At 47.6% G+C, this 16352-nt stretch overlaps 1 protein-coding gene across 1 annotated transcript; it reads right to left on the bottom strand.

Annotated features, from left to right (window-relative positions):
* Positions 1-355: 355 nt before the first annotated feature.
* LOC134934563 (uncharacterized) lies at positions 356-15087 on the bottom strand. The gene is made up of 6 exons (XM_063929977.1): positions 15060-15087; positions 3253-3303; positions 2672-3175; positions 2457-2585; positions 1308-2381; positions 356-443 (listed from the first exon to the last, which is right to left on the bottom strand). Exons 1-5 carry the CDS (start codon positions 15085-15087, stop codon positions 2002-2004), a joined length of 1092 nt encoding a protein of 363 aa, XP_063786047.1. The 3' UTR covers positions 356-443; positions 1308-2001.
* Between the last annotated feature and the right edge of the window lie 1265 nt (positions 15088-16352).

Genomic DNA, 16352 nt, shown 5'->3' on the forward strand with positions numbered 1-16352 from the left:
GCACATCCAATCATTCCCTGATACACCAATACTGGTCAAGGGAATGTTTGGATGTGTAGTGACGCAAGTGCCGGAGAATTGCATTTGGGCCCACTGTAACCTGCTTGTGTCGTGTTGATTGTACCTCTTCTTTTCAGTACCAGGGTGACACTTTACCATTAGCTGGAACCTCATACTGTTCTCTTCCACAGGTCTTGCGGTGTTTCCTTCCCAAGTGGTGTGGATGTGAAGAGACACAGTTCCCCTGATGTTCCATGGGCGACCTACTTCTGTACAATTCAACTTTATATCAAATATTTTTTAATAAAAACCACAGAAAACTTCTCTTTTTAAAAATGTATTGAAGAAAAATTGTATTTGATTATTGAAATAAAAATTGAAAGGTAATAAAACAAAAAAGTAGTTTGTTATTCTTTATATTCTTTTCTTGTGTAGATAGATATCTGTGGGGAAAAGAAAAAAAGTATATTAAGTAAAGACACTAAAGTCATGTTCATTTCTTTCCCAAGAACATTTGTGGAACCACATAGCCCAGCATGACCCATTGCTGGGCTGTGTGGTTCCACAAAGGCAGGCGGTCCAAAGTGGAATAGTGGCGTCAGTGGTCAGCACTTTGACACGCTAACATTTGTGGAACCACACATCCCAGCATGACCCATTGCTGGGCTGTGTGGTTCCACAAAGGCAGGCGGTCCAAAGTGGAATAGTGGCGTCAGTGGTCAGCACTTTGACACGCTAACATTTGTGGAACCACACATCCCAGCATGACCCATTGCTGGGCTGTGTGGTTCCACAAAGGCAGGCGGTCCAAAGTGGAATAGTGGCGTCAGTGGTCAGCACTTTGACACGCTAACATTTGTGGAACCACATAGCCCAGCATGACCCATTGCTGGGCTGTGTGGTTCCACAAAGGCAGGCGGTCCAAAGTGGAATAGTGGCGTCAGTGGTCAGCACTTTGACACGCTAACATTTGTGGAACCACATAGCCCAGCATGACCCATTGCTGGGCTGTGTGGTTCCACAAAGGCAGGCGGTCCAAAGTGGAATAGTGGCGTCAGTGGTCAGCACTTTGACACGCTAACATTTGTGGAACCACATAGCCCAGCATGACCCATTGCTGGGCTGTGTGGTTCCACAAAGGCAGGCGGTCCAAAGTGGAATAGTGGCGTCAGTGGTCAGCACTTTGACACGCTAACATTTGTGGAACCACACAGCCCAGCATGACCCATTGCTGGGCTGTGTGGTTCCACATAGGCAGGCGGTCCAAAGTTTCTAGAATATATACATTGAAACATTGCTCTACTCACCTTGGTACGCACAACACGAACTTATGCCGTCCACTTCAATTTTCCACCCAATCCTATGAATAAGCCAAAAACACACACTAGTGAATAGTAAATTCACACAACAGTGAAAGCCTATTGTACACCATTACAAAAAGGATTTTTTGGGTAAAAGAGTGGTATCAGAATTGCTCTTTGGCCCATCATACATGTAGCCACAAGGAGCTTTCATCCGTTACCACACGCGCCCGCATACATGCCCGCGCATGTATGCCTACACAAAGCTCCTTGGTAGCACCCGGTCACTGGTGGGGAAGCCCAACAAAGAAAAAACAATAGTAAGAAAAAAAAAAAAACTAATGGGAGGGGAAGAAAGGGATACATGAAAAACATATAAAGTAAATAAAACAATACGACCGGGCTTATGGTGGAAGTCTGTCCGGATCCTGGTGTTCCTCCTGAGTGTGGGGTGTCGATGTCCTGGGAGGCTGGGTAGTACGTTGACTGGGCCTCTGTGCCCATGCGGCTGTAGATGTGGCGGCCGGTGGTGGAGGCATCTGGTGGGTGGGGTACATCCCTGTATATCCCTGGTACATCTGTGACTGTCTGTACTGGGATGGTAGTTGAGAAAGGGTAAGAGGCGTCCTTGTGGCTTGTGACGGCGGAAATGGTGGATCACCAGCGTGTTGATGAGCTGGTTCTGGGAGCTTGTCATAGATCATCTGCAGTGTGGTTGCGATGAGCTGTTGGCTGGATGAGGATTGTCGATGGCTCTCAGACATGTTGTTATTGCTGTGTGCCAGACATGTTGTGTTCTCCACGAGCCGGCCAGAATGTGAAGGACGTCCATAGTCTCCCTATGATCTTCCATTCTGACCTGTAGCATTGTGGCCGTGCTGTCGGCAAGAGCCTTCTGCATTTCAAGCAGACTGTTTGACATCTTCACTATTGTCCTCTCAATGTTGTCCAGTCTGCTTCCAACAACATTTGTGTAGGTATCCTGGCGGGAAGTAATCTCCGATGCCAGGGTGTGAACCCTCTGAACAGTTGAGGGATTCTGCCCTTCCTGGGCGTCTGCCACCACTTGCATTTGGGCAGCTGAAAAGAAAATTAGAAAATGTAATACACATTCATCATACATTTGTTTGAAGGCTCACAATTCTATTTACTCACACAGGGATGTAGCAACTGCAGCCTGCTGCACTTCCACCTCGTCATCCTCTGACGACTCCTGTAGGAGGAGATCCGGCCTGTAGTAGGAACCAATTCCCGAAGCTAGTCCGCTGCTGGTCCGTGGCACCACTGTTTGCAAAATAAATTTTTGTTTAAGTTAATAAACTATACAAAACTACTGCTGCCGCCCCCCCCCCCCCAAATTAAATACAAACCTTCTCCATCCTGTGGTGCCGCTGCTCCAGGAGCTTCACTTGTCCTCGTATCTGAAGACTTTTCAAGGGTCTGGCTGGATACGTCTGCACGGCTGTCCTCAAACCCAAGAAAAGTCTCATCTGTTAATCCTGTAGACTCAAACAGATCGGGTGATGGGTCCACAAGGGTTGTGTCTTGAGGCTCTTCAGTCACAGTCCCTGAGCTCCTGGAGAAACGACGATCTGGTGATGACCTGCGCGCAGGAGCTGTAGTTTGGCGCCCATCTTGTGGTGTGGTCGCCGACGGTGTATGGCGCACAGGTGAAGTTCTGTGCGCTGATGTCTGGTGCACAGGTGACAAACTGTGCGATGACGATCTGTGGCGCACAGGTGAAGATCTGCGCGCTCCTGATGCTTGCTGCGCAGGTGTCGGCCCGCGCGCTGCTGTCGATGCCTGCTGCGCAGGTGTCGGTCCGCGCGCTGGCGATGTCCTGCGCGCAGGTGATGTCCTCTGGGCAGGCCTGTCTTAAAAAAATAATAATCACATTAGCAAGTCCAAAACTATTTTTTCGTTAATACAGCTCATCTGAATTTATTCTTACCATCAGGCCTCCTTTTGGACTGCTTATCTCCCGCCTTCTTGGCGGTTCTTCCTCCTCGGGAAAGCCAGCAGGACGGCTAGAGTCCACACCTCCGCGAACTCCTTCGACCATGGCAGGGTTCATGCGCCTTCTAATAACATTCTCCCAGGGTAGCCACTTCAGGTTGAGAGCCGGTCCACCTCCCGTAGCGGTCTCATGTCGGCGCTGAATCCCCATCTTCTTTTTGGTCTGTCTGCGGCAATCACTGTACCGCTTCATGCAGTTTCTGGTGCTCCGGCGGTTTCCAGATACTGCAGTGACTTGGCTCGCGATGGCATCCCATATGCTTCGCTTTGTCCTAGCTGCTGTGGTCTGTGCCCTTGGTCCATACAGAACGTCGTAGGACCTGTCGACGCCATCCACTAGAGCACAGTTTTCCGCCTCAGTGTATCTGGGGCCACGCAGCTTTTTCGATCCTGCATCTTCACCAGAGGCTTCCTCCTCCAACTGCTCCTCTGGCTGGCTTCTTGCCTTTAGGGATTGAAAAAACATGCATTTAATAAGATCGGTATGTACCTGTGAGTGTCAGTTTCCCTGGCATTGCGCACATATACCTGTAGGTGTGCATGGCAGTGCGCAAACTAGGGTGGGTCAAGTTGGATGCTATTTGTGTCTGCAGGTGTTGTCAGTACCTTTCTTCTAGGCTTTTTCTTAGTCTTCTCATGGGCCCTTGACGACCGCGGCTGGTCACTGCATGCCTGGTCGGTCGTATCCCCCTCCTGGGTCGGCTCCCACTCCTCGTTGCTATGCAGGGATAGATCCGAGTGGGTGGGGGAAAGGGGGGATCGGGGCTGCTTGTCCCTTGACATCTCTGTTTTAAAAAGACAAAAAAAAAAAAAAAATTATATATATTTAAAAATCTAACACATTACATAATTAAATGCAATCACATCATGCTGCTGGGACCCCAGTTCTCAAGCAGGACCAAAGCACAAAATCAAAATTTAAAAAAAAAAACCCTGTACAAGCATCCCTGCACATACTGGAAATCAACAATGGCTGACACACCCAACATGGCTGACACACCCAACATGGCTGACACACACTAGCCAAAAAGCATCCCTACACACTCAGGAGGTACACCAGAGCTAAAAGGAGGAGGAAAAAAACATGTTTGGCATACAACCGACACCACATGTCGGCCGCATGGCCGACCAAACTTGCTCCAAATCACCCCAAACTAACCGAAAAGCATCCCTGCACACTCAGGAGGTACACCAGAGCTAAAAGAGGAGGAAAAAAACATGTTTGGCATACAACCGACACCAAATGTCGGCCGCATGGCCGACCAAAACTGCTCCAAATCACCCCAAACTAACCGAAAAGCATCCCTGCACACTCAGGAGGTACACCAGAGCTAAAAGAGGAGGAAAAAAACATGTTTGGCATACAACTGACACCACATCTCGGCCGCATGGCCGACCAAACTTGCTCCAAATCACCCCAAACTAACCGAAAAGCATCCCTGCACACTCAGGAGGTACACCAGAGCTAAAAGGAGGAGGAAAAAAACATGTTTGGCATACAACCGACACCACATGTCGGCCGCATGGCCGACCAAACTTGCTCCAAATCACCCCAAACTAACCGAAAAGCATCCCTGCACACTCAGGAGGTACACCAGAGCTAAAAGAGGAGGAAAAAAACATGTTTGGCATACAACCGACACCACATGTCGGCCGCATGGCCGACCAAAATTGCTCCAAATCACCCCAAACTAACCGAAAAGCATCCCTGCACACTCAGGAGGTACACCAGAGCTAAAAGAGGAGGAAAAAAACATGTTTGGCATACAACCGACACCAGATGTCGGCCGCATGGCCGACCAAACTTGCTCCAAATCACCCCAAACTAACCGAAAAGCATCCCTGCACACTCAGGAGGTACACCAGAGCTAAAAGGGGAGGAAAAAAACATGTTTGGCATACAACCGACACCACGTCGGCCACATGGCCTACCAAACTTGCTCCAAATCACCCCAAACTAAACCGAAAAGCATCCCTGCACACTCAGGAGGTACACCAGAGCTAAAAGGAGGAGGAAAAAAACATGTTTGGCATACAACCGACACCACATGTCGGCCGCATGGCCGACCAAACTTGCTCAAAATCACCCCAAACTAACCGAAAAGCATCCCTGCACACAAAAGGAGGTACACCAGAGCTAAAATAGGAGGGAAGAAACATGTTTGACAAACACCACCACATGTCGACCGCATTGCTACCGACACACACTAAAATCAGCCCAAACTAGCCAAAAATCAATCCTGCACATGCTGGAGGTACACCAATGTAAAAGCAAGACCCAAAAAGTCATTTTAAGAAAAAAAAAAAAAAAAAACGTGAAAAACTACCCCAAAACACAAAAATCCACAAAAAAAATGCAGCAAAACAAGCAGGAGCTATACACATACCCAAACACCCCATGTACACCTCATGGCAACCCCCACTACACAAACACATACATGCAACACCAGACCCACATGTGGTACTTACCTACAAATGCTGTAAAAGCTCCGAAAACGGCTCTCCTCCGGGGTAACAGGTATCCTCCTGTCTGTCCTGGAATAAAGCCTGCTGGGGTGTCCAAACGATACCACAGCAAACAACCAATTTGCTAGCTCTGCACCTCCTCACACCTCTCTGCAGGTTCACAAAATGGCTGCAGAGCACGCAGCAAACAAGCCCTAATAAAGGGCTGCTTTCGGCGGGAAGTCGAATTCAGGACGCCCACTACTCGCCGATTGGGCCGTTATCCGCCAAGGGGTGTGTCGAATCCGTTATGCATTGCATATGGTGAATTCATGGTCCCGGCGGCAGGGCTGCGGCTGTCGAGTGCTGCCGAATTTTTAAACGGGCGGAAAAAAGGCGCGATTCGCCCGGGATTGCATATACCCCTTAATCTCTTGCTATTAATGTATTTAAAGAATTTTTTGGGATTCGCTTTGCTTTCCTTTGCTACTAGTTTTTCAGTTTCTACTTTAGCCGCTCTTATTTCCTTTTTGCAAATTTTGTTACATTCCTTATAGTGCTGAAATGACTGCTTCCCCGTCAGATTTGTATTTTTTAAATGCTCGCCTTTTCTTGCTCATAAGTTCCTTAATCTTTTTGTTAAGCCACATCGGTTTATGATTTTTATTCCTTTTTTTGCTACTCATAGGAATACATTTGAGTGTATTTTTAGCTAGCAGGAATTTTAGTACCTCCCATTTCTCCGTAGTATTTTTTCCTAAAAACAAACCTTCCCATTCAATATCCCTGAAAAATACCATCATCTTTTCAAAATTTGCTTTGCTGAAGTTTAAAGTCCTAGTTGAGCCAGTATAGGGCTGTTTATGGAAACTGATATTGAATGTGACCATATTGCTGTCGCTGTTTCCTATGAGTTCCCCTACTATAATACCTGATACCAAATCCCCATTGTTTGTTAATACCAGGTCTAAGATTGCATTGTACCTAGTTGGTTCCTCAATTAGTTGAACTAAGTAGTTATCATTAAGTGTGTTTAAAAACATATTGCCCCTAGCAGTATCACATGAATCGTTTTTCCAGTTTATCTCTGGATAGTTAAAATCTCCCATCACTACTATGTCTCCTACTCCTGCTGCTCTTTCAATTTGCTTTAATAACAATTCATCATCAGATGCGTTGATACCAGGCAGCCTATAGCATACACCCAATACTAACTTTTTTATTCCTTTTTCCCCGCATGCAATTTCTACCCATAATGTCTCGACAGTGTCTACAGTCCCCTCCTGAATATCTTCCCATATATTAGGTTTTAAAAACGGCTTCACGTAAAGACACACCCCTCCACCCTTTTTATTTAGTCTGTCTCTCCTAAACAGTGTATAGCCCTCTAGATTGACTGTCCAATCATGAGATTCATCCCACCAAGTTTCAGTAATGCCTATAATATCATACTATATATATATATTTACCGGTAAATCTATTTCTCGTAGTCCGTAGAGGATGCTGGGACTCCGTAAGGACCATGGGGAATAGACGGGCTCCGCAGGAGATAGGGCACTTTAAGAAAGCTTTGGACTATGGGTGTGCACTGGCTCCTCCCTCTATGCCCCTCCTCCAGACCTCAGTTAGGGAAACTGTGCCCAGAGGAGATGGACAGTACGAGGAAGGATTTTTGTAAATCTAAGGGCGAGATCCATATCAGCCACACCAATCACACCGTATAACTTGTGATACACTACCCAGTCAACAGTATGAACAACAACATAGCCTCAGTACAACCGATAAACTATAACATAACCCTTATGTAAGCAACAACTATATACAAGTGTTGCAGAAGAAGTCCGCACTTGGGACGGGCGCCCAGCATCCTCTACGGACTACGAGAAATAGATTTACCGGAAAGTAAAATCTTATTTTCTCTAACGTCCTTGAGGATGCTGGGACTCCGTAAGGACCATGGGGATTATACCAAAGCTCCCAAACGGGCGGGAGAGTGCGGATGACTCTGCAGCACCGATTGAGCAAACAGGAGGTCCTCCTCAGCCAGGGTATCAAACTTATAGAACTTTGCAAAGGTGTTAGATCCCGACCAAGTAGCTGCTCGGCACAACTGTAATGCAGAGACCCCTCGGGCAGCCACCCAAGAAGAGCCCACTTTTCTAGTGGAATGGGCCTTAACCGATTTAGGCAATGGCAAACCTGCTGTAGAATGCGCCTGCTGAATCGTATTACAGATCCAGCGAGCAATAGTCTGCTTTGAAGCAGGAGCGCCAACCTTGTTGGCCGCATACAGAACAAACAGAGCTTCAGTCTTCCTGATTCTAGCCGTTCTGGTCACATAAATCTTCAAAGCCCTGACCACATCCAGGGACTCGGAATCCTCCAAGTCCCGTGTAGCCACAGGCACGACAATAGGTTGGTTCACATGAAAAGATGAGACCACTTTTGACAGAAAGTGAGGACGAGTCCTCAACTCTGCCCTATCCACGTGAAAAACCAAGTATTGGCTTTTATGTGATAAAGCCGCCAATTCCGAAACAAGTCTTGCCGAAGCCAATGCCAACAACATGACCACTTTCCACGTGAGGTATTTCAACTCCACAGTTTTGAGTGGTTCAAACCAAGGTGACTTGAGGAAACGTAACACCACAAAGATACCAAGGCGCCACCGGAGGCACAAAGGGAGGCTGAATATGCAGCACCCCCTTCACAAAGGTCTGTACTTCAGGAAGAGAGGCTAATTATCTTTGAAAGAAAATGGATAAGGCCGAAATTTGGACCTTTATGGACCCTAATTTTAGGCCCAAAGTCACTCCTGTTTGAAGGAAGTGAAGTAGACGGCCCAAATGGAACTCCTCCGTAGGAGCAGCTCTGGCCTCACACCAAGAAACATATTTTCGCCATATACGGTGATAATGTTTTAATGTCACATCTTTCCTAGCCTTGATCAGGGTAGGAATGACCTCCTCCGGAATCCCTTTTTCCACTAGGATCCGGCGTTCAACCGCCATGACGTCAAACGCAGCCGCGGTAAGTCTTGGAACAGACAGGGCCCCTGCCGCAGCAGGTCCTGCCTTAGAGGAAGAGGCCACGGATCTTCTGTGAGCAACTCTTGCAGCTCCGGATACCAAGTCCTCCGTGGCCAATCTGGAACAATGAGGATTGTTCTGACCCTGCTTATTCTTATTATTCTCAACACTTTGGGTATGAGAGGAAGAGGAGGAAACACAAAGACCGATCTCAACACCCAAGGTGTCACCAGAGCGTCTACCGCTACTGCCTGAGGGTCCCTTGACCTGGCGCAATACCGCTTTAGCTTTTTGTTGAGACGGGATGCCATCATGTCTATTTGAGGCAGTCCCCACCGACCCGTGATCTGTGCGAAGACTTCTTGATGAAGTCCCCACTCTCCCGGATGCAGGTCGTGCCTGCTGAGGAAGTCCGCCTCCCAGTTGTCCGCCTCCCAGTTGTGCACCCCCGGGATGAACACTGCTGATAGCGCGCTTACATGGCCTTCCGCCCAGCGTAGAATCCTGGTCGCTTCTGTCATGGCCACTCTGCTCCTTTTTCCGCCTTGGCGGTTTAGATGAGCCACTGCCGTGACATTGTCTGACTGAATCAGAACCGTTTTTTCCCGAAGCAATTCCTCCACTTGACGCAGGGCGTTGTATATTGCCCTCAACTCCAGGACGTTGATGTGGAGACAAGTCTCTAGATCTGACCAGAGACCTTGGAAATTTCTTCCCAGTGTGACTGCTCCCCACCCTCGGAGGCTTGCGTCTGTGGTCACCAGGACCCAGTCCTGAATGCCGAACCTGCGACCCTCTAGTAGGCGAGCACTGTGCAGCCACCACAGGAGAGATACCCTGGTCCTGGAAGACAGGGTGATCCTTCGATGCATTTGTAAATGGGACCCGGACCACTTGTCCAAGAGGTCCCATTGAAAAGTCCTCGCATGGAACCTGCCGAAAGGGATGGCCTCGTATGAAGCCACCATCTTCCCCAGGACCCGCGTGCAATGATGCACTGAAACCTGTTTTGGTTTTAATAGGTTCCTGACCAGGGCTATGAGCTCCTGAACCTTTTCAACAGGAAGAAAAACCTTTTTCTGGTCTGTGTCTAGAATCAGGCCCAAAAAAGTTAGACGCGTTGTAAGGACTAGCTGGGACTTCGGTATATTAAGAATCCAGCCGTGTAACTGCAACGTCTTCATGGACAGACACGCTGTCCAGCAACTTCTCCCGAGATCTCGCCTTTATGAGGAGATCGTCCAAGTATGGGATAATTGTGACCCCCTGCCTGCGCAGGAGCACCATCATTTCCGCCATTACCTTGGTGAAAATTCTCGGGGCCGTAGACAGCCCAAACGGCAACGTCTGAAATTGGTAGCGACAGTCCTGCACTGCAAATCTCAGGAACGCCTGATGAGGGGGGAATATCGGAACATGAAGGTAAGCATCCTTTATGTCCAGGGACACCATCCAATCCCCCCCCTCCAAGCTGGCGATGACCGCCCTGAGTGATTCCATTTTGAACTTGAACCTCTTCAAGTACAGGTTCAGGGATTTTAGGTTTAAAATGGGTCTGACCGAACCGTCCGGTTTCAGGACACACAAACAGGGTTGAGTAATATACCTCTCCTTGCTGGAGATGAGGAACTGTGACAATCACCTGTTGAATATACAATTTTTGGATTGCTGCCAACACTAGCTCCCTCTCTGACGGGGAAGCCGGCAGAGCACACTTGAAAAAAACGGCGAGGAGGCAAGTCTAAGAATTCCAGCCTGTATCCTTGAGAAACAATCTCTAATGCCCACGGATCCACCTGCGAGTGAACCCAGACGTGGCTGAAAAACCGAAGACGAGCCCCTGCTAGATCTGCCTCCCCCCAGGAAGCCCCCGCGTCATGCGGTGGACTTTGCAGACACAGGGGAGGACTTCTGCTCTTGGGAACTAGCTGTGTGCAGCTTCTTTCCCCTGCCTTTCCCTCTGGCAACAAAGGACGATCCCCGTACCTTTTTGTTTTTATTGGAACGAAAGGACTGCATTTGATAATGAGGTGCCTTTTTTGTATGCTGCGGGGGGACATAAGGTAAGAAATTCGACTTACCAGCCGTAGCAGTAGAGACAAGGTCCGAGAGGCCGTCTCCAAACAACTCCTCCCCTTTGTAAGGCAAGGACTCCATATGCTTTGAATCTGCGTCTCCCGTCCACTGTCGGGTCCACAAAAGCCGCCTAGCAGAAATAGACATAGCATTTATTCTGGAGCTTAATAAACAAATGTCTCTCTGAGCATCTCTCATATACAGGGCAGCATCTCTGATATGCTCTATGGTCATTTGAATGGCATCCCTATCTAAGGTGTCAATCTCCGTAGATAAGGAATCTGCCCATGCCACAACCGCACTACAAACCCAGGCCGATGCCATAGCCGGTCTAACAATAGTACCTGAATGAGTGTAAATGTGCTTCATGGTAATTTCCTGCCTGCGATCAGCAGGATCCTTGAGGGAAGCAGTATCCTGAGAAGGCAGTGCCACCTTTTTGGACAAGCGTGTCAGCGCCTTGTCTACTTTAGGCGAAGATTCCCATCGTATCCTATCAGTTTGTGGAAAAGGATACGCCACAAGAATCCTTTTGGGAACTTGTGGTCTCCTATCCGGAGATTCCCAAGCCTTTTCGCACAATTCACTCAGTTCAAATGAGGACGGAAAGGTGACTTCAGCCTTTTTCCCTTTATACATGTGTACCCTCGTGTCAGGGGGTTCCTCAGTAATATGCAAAACCTCTTTAATGGCAATAATCATGTACCGAATATCTTTTGCCACCCTCGGCTGTAATTTTGCATCTTCATAGTCGACACTGGAGTCAGTATCCGTGTCGGTATCTGTGTCATCGATCTGGGATATGGTGCGCTTCTGAGACCCCGAAGGGCCTGGCGCCACAGGGACAGGCATGGACTGGCTACCTGACTGATCCCTAGCTTCAGCCTTGTCTAACCTTTTATGCAATAGATTGACATTTGCATTCAAGACATTCAGCATATCCACCCATTCCGGTGTCGCCGACGGCGACATGACATTCAAGCACTCCCCCTCCACATTAAGCGAGCCTTCCTCGTCAAACATGTTGACACACGCGTACCGACACTTCACACACACAGGGAACCTTTTTTCTGAAGACGGTATCCCCTTCAAGGCCCTTTGGAGAGACAGAGAGAGAGTATGCCAGCACACACCCCAGCGCAATGACCCTGGAGACCAACACAAAATGTTTTCCCCCCAGCCGCGCTGTATAATATGTTATCCGCCAAATATGTGCCCCCCCTCTCTCTTTTAAACACCCCTTCACCGTTTGTAAGCAGGGGAGAGTCCGGGGAGCTTCCTCTCAGCGGTGCTGTGGAAAGAAAACGGCGCTGGTGAGTGCTGAGGGAGAAGCCCCGCCCCCTCGGCGGCGGGCTACTGTCCCGCTCAAACTTACTAACATATGGCGAGGGCTCTTTTATATACATGTACAGTGCCCACCTGTACATGTATATTGTCTTTTGCCATAATAGAGGTGTTATATTGCTGCCCAGGGCGCCGCCCCCCCCCCCCCCCCTGCACCCTTACAGTGACCGGAGTATGTGAGGTGTATGGGAGCAATGACGCACAGCTGTAGTGCTGTCCGTTACCTCAGTGAAGCTGAAGGCTTCTGCCGCCTGATGTCTTCTGACTTCGGTTCTTCTGGATCTGTGAGGAGAACGGCGGCGCGGCTTTGGGGGTGGACGCCCAGTAAGAACCTGTGTTCACCCCCTCTGGAGCTAATGGTGTCCAGTAGCCGAGGAAGCAGAGCCTATCTTAGACAAGAAGGTCTGCCCCTCTCTCCTCAGTCCCTCGATGCAGGGAGCCTGTTGCCAGCAGTGCTCCCTGTAAAAAAGTAGAAAAAAATCCAAACAAAAATCCTTCTAGGCAGAGAACTCAGGAGAGCTCTCTGCAGTGCACCCATCTTGCTCTGGGCACAGTGTAAAACTGAGGTCTGTAGGAGGGGCATAGAGGGAGGAGCCAGTGCACACCCAGAGTCCAAAGCTTTCTTAAAGTGCCCTATCTCCTGCGGAGCCCGTCTATTCCCCATGGTCCTTACGGAGTCCCAGCATCCTCAAGGACGTTAGATATATATATATAAAAGAAATCCAGCGATCTTCGTTACATACAGTTTGCAAACGTATAAGCCACCAGGCCCCGACAAGGCTCCTCTGATGCTGGTGGTCCCTAACTCTAGGTCTGGGCCTGAGGTGTAGAACCCCACAAACTGGCAAAGGCCAGCTAACCCCAGGGCAACATAACGCAAGAAGGTAAAGTATTAGTATGTGTTAATAAAGGAAAACAAAATCTATATACAAAAATTAATATACTAGTGAAAGTGAAATTAAAAGACCAAAAGGATTAATAAATGTGTTAAGGGGGTGATAAATAAGATCTCATAGTGTGCTACCCCAAAGCAGCCCAGCCCCACCAATCCTGGGGGAACTGGTGTGCTGGGGGACACCAGGGGTTTATCCCCAATGTATTTCTAGCGCAGACTACTCCCTCCCTTTCATGCACCTGAACTGTATGTCCTAATTGACTTGAGCAACTTACATTTTGTTCTGTTGCAGAGGACATAAGAGCAATTCCTGCGCCAGGATTAAGATATAGTTGAGATATGTAAATATTCTTATCCCCTGCAGGCAGAGATAAGCTGCCATTACCACCATAATCTTGGTAAATACTCTGGGGGCTGTGGCCAACCCAAAAAGGTAGGAACTGAAAATGCTGTTGGAGGATAGCGAACCTTAGATAGCACTGATGGGACAGTTCTATCGGAACATGCAGGTAAGCATCCTGTATATCCAGGGATACCATAAAATCCCCTAGCTCCATGGCCAAAATGACGCAACGTAACATCTCCATGTGAAACAGAGGTACCCAAATGTATTTGTTCAGCACTGAGATTGAGAATGGGTCGAAATTACCAATTTGGCTTCTGAACTAAAAACAGGTTGGAGTAAAAACCCTGTACTTGTTGTGCAGGAGGAACTGGAGTGACTACCGCTTCCTGCACCCAGGCATCTGTTGTAGACTGCTGCCAGATCTATGCAAAGTGAAGAAGTCCGCACCCCCACTCTGAGGTCCCCCGGGTGGAGGCCCGCACCATCAGGCTGATGGCTCATCTGTTTTCCCAACCGGTCCTCTGGTAGCCCAATGCTTTTTAGTCTTACCAGACTTGTTGTATTGGGGCTGCTTGCCATCACTTTTTCCTTTAGCTTTACCTTGAGACTGAAAGGGCCGTAAAGCCAGAACTTTAGGTTTGAAATTGTATGTGGAAGGAAACTTGACCTTCTTGGAGTCTGCTTCTGACTCCAGAATCTGTAAATTATTTACCAAAAAGAATATCTCCAGAAAAGGGCAAAGATTCCAAAACCTTCTTAGATTCTGAATCCGCTTTCCACGTACGTAGCCAAACTGCTCTGCGAGCAGCTATTGTTGAAGCTGATGCCCTGGAGGCAATAGTACCCATATCCAATGCTGCTTCTTCCAAGAACATTGCAGCCTGTTTTATATGTGCTATATTTGCTCTCTAGACGCTATTGGAAAAAAAAAAAAACTCCAATGCATCAGCCTAGGCAGCCACTGCCTTTGCCATCCAAGCTGAAGCCATGGCTGGCCTTATGACTGACCCAGACAGGGAAAAAAATGGTTTTTAGAAAACCATCCACTCTCCTATCCGTGACATAATTTAATGATGTTGAAGGCAAAGGTAACGTAGATTTTCGCACTAATCGAATTACATGCGTATCTACTTTAGGAGCAGCCTCTCTTTTTAAACAATCACCAGCTGGAAGAGGATAATTGGAATTCAATATCTTAGGAATTCTAAACTTATTGGGCATAGCCCGAGCCTCTTCCATGATCTCCGCCAGCTGATCTGACCCCAGAAACTCAGTCTTAACCGTTTTGGGACGTTTAAAACACAGGTGCCTTGGTTTTTAACACAGGCTCTGTTTATTCCTCTAAGAACAGAATGGCTTTCATAGCTTTAATTAACTCAGCTATATCCACTGAGCTGAGACCTTCCTCCTAGCTATACTGGATAAAGTCTGTGCAAACATAGCCCAAGGTGGATCCATCTGCACCTGAATCTGCCTTGTATTTTTCAATAACCCCTGATGAAAGCTAAAACAATCTGCACACAAACCATCCTGAACCAGATCCCAAGAGGATAACACAGCTTTGCAAGACAAACATTATATGAGTGTTGGTGTTGTTGTGAATGTACCTTCCTCACCTTTGCCGCTCTTAGACATGATAATCAACATTTCCACAGTGTACTACACAATTTGTGACTAATCACTGTAAGCTTCTTAAAGTGACATACAATCCGACCCTACCCATGCACCAGCATTGAGGATCGGAATAAACAAAACTGACAAATATAGTAAAGTCAGCAATCAAACTAGCAGTCACGTTACAAATTAGCATAATAAGCAATACGAGCACATCAACTACATTTTAAGTATGTAGGAGAACATATTACTGCATCAAATTTAAACAGATCTAACGTATTAAGGCGCAATGCGAAAGAAACAACTGTACATGTATACAGACTCATATGCAATAGGCACTTATCTAACTATTCATACTCAAAGGGTAGATAGAGACTTAGTGCTGTATAACCCGTACTCAGTAGAGTGGGATACAGGGAGACTCCACTCGCTTCCAGGACCAATCACTACGTTAGCGAATGCTGAGTGGATCCAGACGCTACTAGTGTACACTGCCGCTCCATGAATCTATAGTGAACACAGACACTCCTTGAACACAGACGCACCAGTCACACAGCCACCTATGCTGCGACTGGGTCCCCTTCGTGTACAGCATCGGAGACGGGAGCGGGAAATAGTTCATGGCGGGAGACTGAGGAAACTGGTCATGAGCTGGGGGAGGGGCGACCAGGAGAGCGTCCGACTCCCCACTGCTGACATTAGCCCTAGGGATCGCGGCCTCATACTATTCCTGGAGCCTCTGATCCCTAAGGCCTAGCGCTGGTGCACCCGGGGTGGCAGCTGCGTCAGCGACTGTTTGGTAGTCTACTCCCAAAACAGTGCGGCTGTGTCTGTATTCAACTACTAAGCGGAACCGATGCCTTACCTTCTCCCCGTGCTCCTGCCACAGCCTTGTAATGTCTGCTGGACCTGCTAGTATAGAAAGAAAAGAGATGTCCGCAACAGCCTAGAAAAACAGACCCAAATGTAAATAGAGACACAATCACCAAATATATGACTCTTATACCCCAATATGTATATATCATGTAATTTTCATGCTTAGATCTTAGTTAGAAATTTTGTGGGGTGCTCCCTGAGAGTTGAGTTAAATTATTTCAAAAAAGTTTACCAAGAAAGGTAGAAAAGAACTCTCCTGTAATGGGGCACTCAAAGGTTATTATAATGCGTATGCGCCAGTGTGAAGTCACATAGAAGGGAAGAAAAACAAAAAGAACAAAAAAGTAGCAACATATTAAGACTTAACTTTTAATTTAAATTCAAGTATAAAATGATATGGAGATTATGAT

Source organism: Pseudophryne corroboree, chromosome 6, assembly GCF_028390025.1.
Source record: "Pseudophryne corroboree isolate aPseCor3 chromosome 6, aPseCor3.hap2, whole genome shotgun sequence".
Classification (NCBI taxonomy): domain Eukaryota; kingdom Metazoa; phylum Chordata; class Amphibia; order Anura; family Myobatrachidae; genus Pseudophryne; species Pseudophryne corroboree.

Bases quoted from the DNA above. Each gene is read 5' to 3' on its own strand.
- LOC134934563 (XM_063929977.1), bottom strand. From the start codon at position 15,087: ATGTCTAAGAGCGGCAAAGGTGAGGAAG. The intron at 3,304-15,059 runs GTACATTCACAA...TTTCCCGAGGAG, and splicing joins GAGCGGCAAAGGTGAGGAAG to GAAGAACCGCCAAGAAGGCG. The intron at 2,586-2,671 runs GTTTGTATTTAA...TTTTGCAAACAG, and splicing joins GGCACCACAGGATGGAGAAG to TGGTGCCACGGACCAGCAGC.